This window comes from Carcharodon carcharias, chromosome 14 (assembly GCF_017639515.1).
Source record: "Carcharodon carcharias isolate sCarCar2 chromosome 14, sCarCar2.pri, whole genome shotgun sequence".
Classification (NCBI taxonomy): domain Eukaryota; kingdom Metazoa; phylum Chordata; class Chondrichthyes; order Lamniformes; family Lamnidae; genus Carcharodon; species Carcharodon carcharias.
This window is the reverse complement of record NC_054480.1, coordinates 130,192,326-130,204,682: the sequence shown is the minus strand read 5'-3', so window position 1 is coordinate 130,204,682 and position 12,357 is coordinate 130,192,326. Positions and strand designations below refer to the sequence as shown.

The 12,357-nt window shown below is 42.7% G+C and overlaps 1 protein-coding gene across 5 annotated transcripts in view; it reads left to right on the top strand.

The window, feature by feature from the left end:
- Positions 1-12,357, top strand: part of LOC121286826 (insulin receptor-like) — a 228,439-nt gene that overhangs the window by 188,430 nt on the left and 27,652 nt on the right. For 3 of the 5 annotated variants that reach the window (XM_041203888.1, XM_041203889.1, XM_041203891.1), the window contains one exon: positions 741-942. In XM_041203888.1, the coding sequence (XP_041059822.1) occupies positions 741-942 (202 nt within the window). Of the gene's footprint in view, positions 1-740; positions 943-3,959; positions 3,996-12,357 lie in introns of all 5 variants that reach the window. The other 2 variants (XM_041203886.1, XM_041203887.1) reach the window with 1 other exon arrangement.

The following is a 12,357-nucleotide window of genomic DNA, read 5'->3' as shown; positions in this document are numbered from 1 at the left end:
CAGAGACCAAGTGTGTGTCAATGTCAGGTGAGGACAGGGCTCTGCCGTGATTCCCTGGGGTTAACTAATATGCTGCATGGGTTGTCCAGTGAAAAATGACCACTTGGGTGAGTTACCAGAGCGCAGAAGGAAACTGCTTACCTGGACCATCCCCTTCTCCACCCCCTATTAGACGGGAGATGAAGGGGTATTAAAAGAAAAGTCACCATCATAGCTCACTGTTGTGTTCACTGGGCTGCACTGCTACAAGAATTATGGTCTGGCGCTGAGGTGAGTTTTGGACTCATTACCGCCTGAGATTGCCAGCCAAGCAGTGCAACAAGGCTTGATTAATCCCTCTGCTTTCAGGTTCTCTTTAGAGAGGTGATTTGATAGAGGTGTTCAGAATCATGATTTTGGCAGAGCGGATAGAAATTGTTCCAGTTGGCGGAACAGGCAAGAACCAAAGGGCATTGATTTCAGGCGATTGGCAAAAGATGCAATGGTGACATGGGGAAAGCCAATTTACTCAGCAAGTAGGATCTGGAATCCACTGCGCGAGACTGTGGTGGAGATAGATTCAGTCGTGGTTTTTTCAAAAGAGATTTGAATAATTATCTGAAGAAAAACTTTTTCTGGACAGCAGGGAAAAGACGGGGAGCAGGAGTGGCTGAGTTGCACTTGCAGAGAGCCAGCATGGAGATCATGGGCTACACAGCCGTCTTCTGTGCTGTAACCACTGTATGATTCTATGATTCTAGGATTAAAGTTGCCGTCACGAGCGTCTACAACGCATGCTGACCCCGAGGACAACCAGAAGCGAAACCAGACTGACTCCGGTCACATGCCTGGTGAATGCTGTGCCTGCCCGAAAACTGAGTCGCAGCTTAAACGGGACGCAGAGGAGGCTGCCTTCCAGAAGACATTCGAGAACTACCTGCACAACGAGGTTTTTATGATCAGGTAACTGAAGGCAGAAAATCAGCTCTTTACACCTCAAATCACCTCAAAACTTCCAAGGGGTAGAATGTCACTGGTAGTACATAACGAGTGGTATTATAGGAGCTGCTTGCAGGAAGCTGTACCCTTTACTCAGCTCTGCTGTGGTCTTATGCAAATGAATAGATGGACTTCCGAGCAATACCACATGTTTTACACTGCCGCGCAAGGTAAATTTCTACCCTGCAATCTCCAATTCCTTGACATGTCAGACTCTGATTTCCCCACTGTCAGACACCTCATATCATTGGGTTGTTTCTGTGGGTGAAACCAGGCATTGCACCCTGGACAGACCACAGTCTTTTTATTTATTGCTACACTTTTCATTTTATTTATTTATTTTTTTGCCGATCCTCAGTATCCTGAGGTATGCTCAGGGTGTCACTGTCGCAATGCTGCTGCTCTGCACATTAATCTGAATTGGCTTGTTTCTCGTGTTAGTGTTCCCTCTTGTGTCAGTAAACCAATACTGCAGTGATTCTGAGTTTCGACAAGCCATTGTGCACTTTTGCCAGCTATTTTAAAAGAAGTTCCTGTTTGTTGTGTCTCAGACTTAAAAGCATTTTAACCTGTGAGCTGGGGTTATGTTAGCAGTCCAGTTACAGCAGGAAAAAGTTAGCAGAAGAATAAGTAAAGTTTGGATTCACAGTGCTTCTCTCAATTGTGTGTGTTAATTCAAATGCAAGATTGTTACTGTTATATATACACACACGCGCTCTTTTTTAACCACTTTACAATAGCCAGACAGATTACTTAATGGCCAGACAGATTGCTTAACAGCCAGACTCTATGCCACCCACTTACTCGCATTCCCCATTCTGCAGAAATAAGCATTCAGCATGGTTTGGACCACCCAAAATTCAGATTGACACAAAACCAAAGTGGAGAGAGAGAATGAAAGAATAGACCGACTGGAAGCAAACAAGACAGATGGGATTGGTCTAATGTGGGCTGGTATAGGACAATGTAAAACAATATACAGACATGACACACACAAATCAATGTTAAAATAAATTTAGGGTGGCTGCTGTCCACATTGTTAGTAGCACATTTCTGTAAAATGGGAAACTGATAGCATCTTTCCAAAATGTGTCATTAGTACATAAAGACAGATGTCCCCAATGCTGTTTTATTACATATTTATCTATGTAACAGTCACTGCCCATTGAAGTAATGCTTTGGCATCGAGATATGCCTGTTTGTGTAAATGGATTGCAGTGACACCAGAATTCAAAGCCTAAAGGATTAGTTGGTGAACTATTGACAAAATCTTAATATTTGTGCAGAAAGTTCAGGAGGTTGCAGTGGAAATGAATCTCTGAGTTTTGTGGCATGCAATTAAATATTTTGAATTTTTTTTTTGTTTTCTGCAATTCTTCTGTCTAGAAGGGTTGATGGTTTGACCCATTGAGTACAGAGTGTGAGCTGTTGGCTGGGGGAAGGGGTCAGGTAGTAAAAGCAAGGAGACTGTCCTGTTTGAAGTGGAATTTTCTGAATGGAACAGTACAGTGAAACATCACAAACCTAGTGGCAGAGCATGGGAAGCTTAGGAATAGGAGTGAGCCATTCAGCTTCTATTCCACCATAGTGTTAGATCACATTGAACTGTACCTCAGCTCCGTTTCCTATTGTCCACCGTCCCTTGATGCTGGTACCTAAAGCCCATCTCAGCCTTGAAAATTTCCACTGATCCATGGAGATTTGGGTGAGCAGGCACTGCCCTAATGGGTGAGTGAGAGCTTCACTGCACCAACTGTCGAGTGCTCAGGCACAAATTTGCACCTTGCTATGATTTCGTGTTTCAGCTAAGTTATGCGTCGGAGTCCATGTGCAATCCTCCCAAAGTGTGGAGGGAATGTAGAGGCCCAGAAACCTTGGTCCCTTCTAGCATATCTAGGGTCAACTAGATACAGTCAAACCTGAACGTCAGACAGTCACCTGCACAACAGCCATGTGAAGACTAACGAGCAGAGGCCCCCTACAAGCGATAGTATATATAATCACATAGGTGTGGTCCCATAGGAGTTAGTAACCCACAATATAATTCTGTCCAACAGTTGAATGTTTGTCACTGGTTGTGGAATCCATCATCAGCTAAAATATGCCTCTGCCTGGTATTTCTTTTTATAATTAAGTCCACTGTTTAGATTTAAATATTGTATTGTATATTAAAACGCACATCCATCCAAACTAAAGCAAGCCTGTCTTACACTTTAATTCTTCTCAACAGAATCTCACTTCACTAAAAGTTAATATTAGTGCAATGAAAATAGACTGCGTGACAGTTTAATTAACCCTTTCCATAAACCTTGGCTGAATCTGGGGAGAAAGTTCAACTGTACAGGCACTGGGGATGTCTGTGGACAGGTCTCCTGCCTACTTGTGCTGGTGGGCACATCAGTCTCCATAAGTGGGCTAAAAATATATATATTTTATAAAATGCTAGTTTGTTCAGGAATTTTGAACATGATGAGATATATAAATGACCACACCTGTTTGTTGCAATTTTAAACTGACCGCCCTATAACGCAGAGATTCACTTTATGAGATGGGAGCTAGGAATTTCTTGGGTTTACTCCTTCAACCTGCTCCTTGAAAGGATATCCTTTTATGCTGTGTCACAATTCATCCATCCTTGATATGTGATAGTTAGGACAAGTTTGTTTTGATAGGGTTTGACATCCTACGAAACATCTACATGTGTGCCGCTACAGGAAAGGGGAAGTGCGATTTTGTGCACAAAAAGTCCTGGAGGCAGTGAAAATGCTAATTTCTGAGGACGCAGGAGCGATAAACAAATCACTGATACTAACGCGAATACTTGAAGTTAATTTCCCTTACACCTGCCCTGAATTACGTACAATTTTTTCAAAATAAATTGAATGCAACAAAATCAGAGACTTCAGTCATCCAGGAATCAACCCTCAACACACAGGTTTTTAAAACAAAACTCGTTTAAAGTGGATGTTTTACTTTTGCAGACCTACACCTCAAGAGAGTGGTACTAAGGACAGTAGGTAAGGGAGTGTCTGAGTTCTGTGCTTTTGAAATCACGCTGGGTGGTGTGCAGGTGGCCATGTTTATAATTGTTAATAATTTTTAAAAGAATGACGGGGGGGAATCAAAAGAAATAAAAGATCAAATTAAAATCGTTCGAACAGCCCTTTGTTTGAGAAACTCTTAATTCCGCTTTTGCTTTTCATTCTGTGAATAATCAATGTTCGACACAAATATAACCAGAGAACTGTTTTTCTTGGCCATGGATATTTACACAACTAACTGCATTTTTAAATAAATTTTAGGCTCCAGTTAACTGTATGTCAGAGCTCCCACTATTCATTAGTGGCAAATATGCAGCAGCTTCCCCAACGTATTAAGAGATAGGTTGGTGTTTCAGCTGGACACCCCTTTATCAACCCCCACCCTCCCTCTCTCTCTCTCTCTCTCTCTCTCTCCCACAGGCCTGTGCCCTACCCCAAGCTTGAAGTTGATTCCTCTTTCTGGGGTACAGTGCTGTCAGCTCCTCATCTCTGAGTGCGGGGAGCCTGTGCATGTCAGCAAGCTGTTCGCCCCATTGGGAGGATGATTTGGAACTGGAGTACATCCTTGCACAATAATCCTCCAGTGCGCGCTTTCTAACAGGACTTGCAGGTCAACGACTGGAAACTGGTGCCACCCTTGCGCCCCCTCCCCAAAATCCAGGTGCTGAAACTGGATCTGGATCTGGATTTCTGAGTGCTCTTGAGTAAGCCCACCAACTTGAATGTGCGCGTTGTTTCTAAACTTCTTTGTTCCATATTTGGCTGTAAAATCTTTCGGCCCGTTGAAACAAATAGAAACGCCGAGAGATGAGTCGTAAATGGGAAACTATTTTAGAGTGATTGAGGCTGGATTTCCCTTGTAAATTTATTCCCACCCCCATATTTTGATGACATTTTTTCTAATTATGTTTTTTAAGACAGAGCGGAGGGCTAGACTTGGACAATTATTGGCACCTCGTGCTTATCTGTGAATTAAAACTTTTGGTTAGACTTTAAGGAGAGGTTTTATGTGATATTAGGCTTGTTGCTCACCACCTTCCAGCCTATCCTTTTTTCTTTGTTCATCCATGGGATGTGGGCATCGCTGACTAGGCCAGCATTAATTGCCCTTGAGAAGGCGATGGTGTGCCATCTCCTTGAACCACTGCAGTCCATGTGGTGTAGGTACATCCACAGTGCCGTTAGGAAGGGAGTTCTAGGATTTTGACCCAGTGACAGTGAAGAAACGGCGATATGGCTCCAAGTCAAGATGGTGTTTAATTTGGAGGGAAGCTTGCAGCTGCTGGTGTTCCCATGCGCCTGCTGCCCTTGTCCTTCTAAGTGGTAGAGATTGCGAGTTTGGATGTGTTGTTGAAGCAACCTATGTGAGTGCTGCGGTGAATTGTGTAGATGTGCACACTGCTGACAGCGGTCAGCGCTCAGATGATCAGGCACTATATAAATTTAAGCATTCTTTTTCCCTTGAAGAGGGGATTTTGTATGGGCTAACTGCTCTCAGTTTGCCTTTGACCATTTGGGGTCGCCATTGACTGCAGGTACCTGGTTCAACATCAGTCTCGTGGGTTTCATGGTAAGTCGCTAGTGCATTCTTTTATAATGTCAGGAATGTTACACCATGTAATGGCAAAATGTGTAGTTCTGCTGCTCAGGTAGAGCCATGTTTAAGGTAGCTTGGCCCTTTAAAGCATAGTCTTAATTCCTGTTGTTGTACTTCAGGTTTGCATCTCTTAGGCCCTCAGTTTGCAAAGTACTTCTTCAATGCATTCTACCTTCCAAATAAACTATACTATTTCATTGTAAATAAATTATATTAAAAAAGTCAAAGTATTGCCTTCATAAAGGGCAAAATATGGCTAAAATGGCAACTGAATTACTTCTGTGCATCATGGTCCAATTATTCCTCGTTGTCTAACCATGTTTCACCTGAGTTCTACATTTAGTTTTGACTTTCAAGGCCTGAAGTTGGTGAGAGTTCTTAGTAAGGGAAATTTACAGATTGGAAGGTGCTTGTAAGTTCCTGGCTTGAGGTCAGAAGAAAATGGACTGAAATGACAGCTGTTAATTGTTTTAATATTCTTTTTAAAGTACAATATCTGAAATGTGGCGAAATGCCCTCCAAAAGCTGAACTGGAGACCCGACAGCTAAAAATACTGACAGGATTCTGATTCTCATTTTAGGCTAGACTAGGCGTGAATGCGAAGATAAGTAAACAAGGGTCAGTGGTGTACAGAGGAAGCAAATCTTGATTCAGTTCAAACTATGGCTAGATTCTGCTTGGTTTGATTTTTATAGTCACTCATTTGCCATGGAGAGCAGTGAAAGTTAACTGAAGATTAAAAAAGCAAACTACCCACCGCAGATGTCCCCTCTATTTTTTTCATGTTTATTTTAATGCATGGCACCTTTAAATTTTTTTGCATGGCCACGGCATAACTTGAGTGGCCTGTGGGTATCTTCCCAGGGGCTGCACACCTGTGCACAGACACACCTGAAAGGGAACGTTTCTCACCACCTGAAAGACAGAAGCAGGCTAAGGTGTGGGCCGGATGCTTCATCAAAAGACAAATGACAGACCGAGAAGTCCATCAACAGTAGGAAGGGTCAAAACAAAAGATGGAGCACTTCCTAGTCAAAGACGTGAGCTTGGAGATGAAGATGGTGGAAGATAAACCCAACTTAGTGAAGGCAAGCTGGCTTTTCAAAAGGAGGTCACTGACATCTACAAACATTCACTTCCTCCACCATCGATGCACAGTAGCAGCAGTGTGTACCATTGACAAGATGCAGTGCAGGAATTCACCAAGGCCTCTTAGGCAGCACCTTACAAACCCACAGCCACTGCCATCTAGAAGGACAAGGGCAGGAGACACATGGGAACATCACTACCTGGAAGCTCCCCCCGTCCCCTAGCCATCCTGACTTGGAAATATATCTCCATCCCTTCACTATCACTGGGTCAAAATCCTGGAACTCCCTCCCCTAACAGCACTGTGGGTGTACCTACACCACATGGGCTACAGTGGTTCAAGAAGGCATTTCACCACCGGCTTCTCAAGGGCAAGTAGGGATGGGCAATAGATGATGGCCCAGCCAGTGACATCCACATTGCATGAATGAATTTTAAAAAAAGGAATGTTATAGCAGTGACAGATAAAACTAATTGATCTCCCATGGCATTGTATGTTTGAAAGTCAAACTGAAATGTTAGACCTCATGTGAAACATGGTTAGACAATGAGCAATAATTGGACCATGATGCACAGAAATAATTCCATTTGAGCCATATTCTGCCCCTTTTAAAGACAATACTTTGACTTTTTAAATATGATTTATTTACAGTGAAGTAGTATTGCTTGTTTGGAAAACAGAATGCATTGAAAAAGATTTTCTGCAAATTGAGGGCCTAAGAGGTACTACAACACCATCATAGAACCATAGAAAAAGGCCATTCAGCCCATCATGCCAGCGCCAGCCAAAAAGGGAAAAAAGAAACTAGCCTCTCATTTTAATCCTACTTTCCAGGACTTGGTCCGTAGCCTTGCAGGTTACAGCACTTTAGGTGCAGATCCAGGTACCTGTTAAATGAATTGAGCATTTCAGCCTCAAACACCAACTTAGGCAGTGAATTGCAGATGCCCACCACCCTCTGGATGAGAAAGCTTCTCCTCATGTCCCCTCCAATCTTTCTATTAATCATCTTAAATCTATGCCCCCTGGTAATTGACCCCTCAGCTAGGGGAAACAAGCCTTTCCTGTCTACCCTATGTAGGCCCTTCATAATTTTGTACACCACAATTAGGTCACCGCTTAGCCTCTTCTGTTCTAAGGAAAGCAACCCAAGCCTATCCAATCTCTCCTCATAGCTGCAATTTTCAAGCTCTGGCAACATTCTTGTAAATCTCCTCTTCACTATCTCCAGAGCAATTATGTTTTTCCTGTAATGTATGCCTAGAACTGTACACACAAAATTCCAGCTGTGGCCACACCAGCGTCTTATACAGTTCCATCATTATGTCACTGCTTTTGTATTCAAAACCTCGCCCAATAAAGGAAAGCATTCCATATGCTTTCTTGACCACGTTTATCCACCTGTTCTGCCACCTTCATGGACCTGTGGACATGCACTCCAAGGTGTCTCACTTCCTCAACCCCTCTCAATAATCTCCCGTTTATTGAGTATTCTCTTGCTTTGTTTGCCCTCCCCAAATGCATTATCTCACACTTTTCCGGGTTGAATTCCATTAGGTGCTGATCATGTGCTCTCTTACATCACTGTATGGGCGGCACTGTACTCTGTTCCCTTTAAGTGCCAAACTCTTATACTACACTCTTCACTTGCCTGGATGAGTAGCTCCAACAACACTCAAGAAGCTTGAAACAGTAGTGTCAGCAGTGTGTATCATCTACAAGATGCACTGAAGCAACTCACTAAGCTGCCTTCAAAAGCAACTTCCAAACCCGCGCCCTCTACCACCTAGAAGGACAAGGGTAACAGATGCATTGGAACACCACCACCCGCAAGTTCCCCTCCAAGCCACACACCATCCTGACTTGGAAATAATCAGTAGGTCGGGCAGCATTTGTGGCAAGAGAAGCAGAATTAATGTTTCAGGTCTATGGCCTTTTGCCAGAACTGGAAAAAGTTAGAAATGTAATGATTTTTGACCAAGTGAAAGGGGGAGGGTGGGAAGAAGAACAAAGGGAAGGTCTGTGATAGGGTGGGTTGCAGGAGATTTTAAATGACAAAAAGATTTCATGGTGCAAAGCCAAAGGGAGTGATAATGGGACAAGTAAAGAAACAAAGTATGTGTCTAGAAGAGGTGTGAATGGCAGGATAGCTGCCATAAAGTAAAGGAACTAAGGGAGAAACAAGGGAGGGGAATCACAACAAAGAAACATGAAAGAAAATGGGGCCAGAGGTTATGATGTTAAATTGTTGAACTCAATGTTGAATCCAGAAAGCTGGAAATTTTTATTCGCTCTTGTTGCTACTTTTGTCTTTCTTTTTTTAAAAAAAATGCTTCTCATCAACTCTGATTGCTATTGATGTCACCGTTCCTTTACCGTTGCTGGGTCAAAATCCTGGAACTCCCTCCCTAACAGCATTGTGGGTGCACCTACACCAAATGGTTGCTGCAGTTTTCTGGGAGGGTGTGACAAGTTTACATAGGTAGTTTCTAGTATAAATGTAGACACAGGAATTTATATTAGCAAAAACATTGACACAAAATGTGACCATGGAAACTAAGATTTTGTGTACAGGAGTGCATACTGGCACGCAGTTGATTATGCCAGCAGTCATACAAAGAGTGATTCCCTATATTATAACAATGACTACCTTTCAAAAAGTACTTAATTGGCTGTAAAATGATGTGGTAAAATGTTCTGAGCCAGGAGGCCATGGGATTGATTCCCATTCTAGCTTCTTGAGAGCTTGTAACCTGGGCTCACATTCTAGCATGGTACTAGAGGAGTACTACATTGTTGGAGGCGCTGCCTTTCAGATGAGACACTAAAACTAGGCCCCATCTGCTTGTTGAGCTGGATGTCAAAGATTCAAAGCCCCTATCCAGAGAAGACCAGAAAGTTCTCCTGATGTCTTGGATAACGTCATTGCCCTCGACCAACACCAAGAACAGATGAACTGGCTGTTTGTTCATTTGGTGTTTGTAGGAACTTCCTACTTGTAAGTTGGATATCACAGTTGCCTGCATAACAATGACTATTTCAAAAATGATTCACAGGTTGTAAATGATATTGGGTGCGCAGGGGTTGTGATAAGACACTATTTGAAAGCATGGTCTTGAACATTAATAAGAATCAAAAACGTGTAAGCCTGTGTTGGGTGCTGTCACCGAAACTACAAGCTTATTGCTTTTATAATTAAATTACGTGATGACTGCTGTTGCTATAATTAAGTGCAAGACGCAAGCAGTATTCCAGAACATCGCTCAAGTGAATTTCAACAGCTGTTTAGTCATGGAGAGGGCAGCACAGCAAAGTTTGATCATGTCCTCATGCCTTGTCCACTTATGAGCTGTCTAGTCAAAGCTTCTGAACAGTGATCAGAATCCTGGCTTATTTTGTTTCTTCCTCACATTTTCCCCTTTGCCGTGGAGTGCTGAGGCAGTGCTCCTGTCTAATACTGAAACTAGATTCAGCAAACTCAGTACAGACCAGTGATGAAAACGAAGAACTTCTGGTCTTTACTGTGGAAGATTGCTACTTGAACCACTGAATAAAAGCTAAACCTAAATTTTTATTACAAAAGCAAAATCCTGTGGATGCTGGAAATCTGAAATAAAAAAAATGGAAAATGCTGGGAATACTCAGGTCAGGCAGCATTTGTGAAGAGAGAAGCAGAGTTAATGCTTCAGGTCTGTGGCCTTTTGCCAGAACTGGGAAAAGTTAGAAATGTAATGATTTTTGACCAAGTGAAAGGGGGAGGTTGGGAAGAAGAACAAAAGGGAAGGTCTGTGATAGGGGGGGTTGCAGGAGATTTTAAATGACAAAAAGATTTCATGGTGCAAAGCCAAAGGGAGTGATAATGGGACAAGTAAAGAAACAAAGTATGTGTCTAGAAGAGGTGTGAATGGCGGGTTAGCTGCCGCAAAGTAAAGGAACTAAGGGAGAAACAAGGGAGGGGAATTGCAACAAGTAAACATGAAAGAAAATGGGGCCAGAGGTTATGATGTTAAATTGTTGAACTCAATGTTGAATCCAGAAAGCTGGAAATTTTTATTCACTCTTGTTGCTACTCTTGTCCTTTTTTAAAAAAAAATGCTTCTCATCAACTCTGCTATTGATGTTGACCAGTAACGTACTTGTGACATTTTTGGTAACCTTGATCAGTGAAGACAGCTGTTGCAAATGATCCTCTGCATGGAATCCTATACAGAGTAAGCACATCCAGATTAGGCTCTTGAGGTCCCACATTGTACTCCAGGGACCACTGGTGTTTAGATAAGCAATGCTAAGTGAAGGTGTTGCACAAGGGAACAGTTCTCACTATGACTTGCTTAATTGATGTCAGTTGATTTGTTAAGTGTTGCTGTCAGGGCTGCAATTTGCCACGTGTGCATTTCAGAGATAAAAGTCAATTATAGTGGAATCGCCATCCCTGCCATAATGAAGGGAGCTAATTGACCACAGCGACCTCGATCTTTCCTTGCCTGATGGACATACTTGTGCACATTTCAGTAAACGTTACTGGTTAGCAATTGGAAGCAAATCTGGCAGATTCATTTCTCCCCCCCAGCCTCTCCAAAGCCAGGTCACTGAATTTATTCAAAGTATTGAAACTTGCCTCAGATGAGATCCGCGAATCTGAATAACTGAACGGGATACCTCCTGGAATCTGCTGCCCAGTTCCATGCCACGCAATGCACTTGGCCATTGAGCCTTTGGCAGAGCCTCCATCTATCTGTTAAATAAAGGCTATGTGCCACATTGATTAATGCAAAATGCCAGTAACCTGTGAGACAGTAACACGTGTACCTGCCTTTTCAGTTCAAATTTTCAGTAAAGTCTAGACATCCAGATATTTCCTTTTTAAAGGATGCACTGCATCAGTGAAAGCAACTTCGTAATGCATTGCCATGACCTGGTTTTATCTATACCCTATAGCACTTTAACATGGAAGTATAAAACTGACCTTAAACATTTTAAATGTCCAGACAACTGTGCTTTTGATTCCGAGTTCCTTGATTTGTGTGTCTAGTTTATCCCATTGGATTACCTGATTATTACTGCTCTTGCCAGGTTAAGTTGTTGCAGGGTATAAAGGCTTTAATGTGCCGCTTTTATCACTCATGCACTCGCACCCTTGCTGTTGTGTTCTCACTTGCTGGAAGCCCCTCATTCACTTGGCACAGCTGCAGTAATGGCGCTGCCTGGCATCCTAAAAGGGGCAAGTTAACTGCACTGAGAATGAACTGGAGTGGCTCGTTGGTCTGTGATGAATTCATTCAAGCCAAAATAGTTTAATCCTGTGTGTTTTTTTAAAAAAAAAGTTTGTGGGTTAAGATGGCAAGAGAGTGAAGGTGCAACCCAAGATTCCCGTGCTCCCGCACTTGTGTGTGCAGTGTACTGCTGTCCCTTGGTGGGCCTGTAGGAGATTTGGTCATACCTTGGAAGCTTCTGCTCACCAGACTCTAAAATATTTGGGCACTGGGTGCCATTGGAGGCAGGAGTTCCCATTCTTTATGTTGCCCAGTGCCTACTGCTTGGAATACTATGGATGCCACACTGTTGAGGCAGAAATCACCACAACTGTCCTCTTAGCTCCCAAAAATAAATTGTGTGCTTTCCTACCTTTTCCTGGGCGTGATAGTATAGT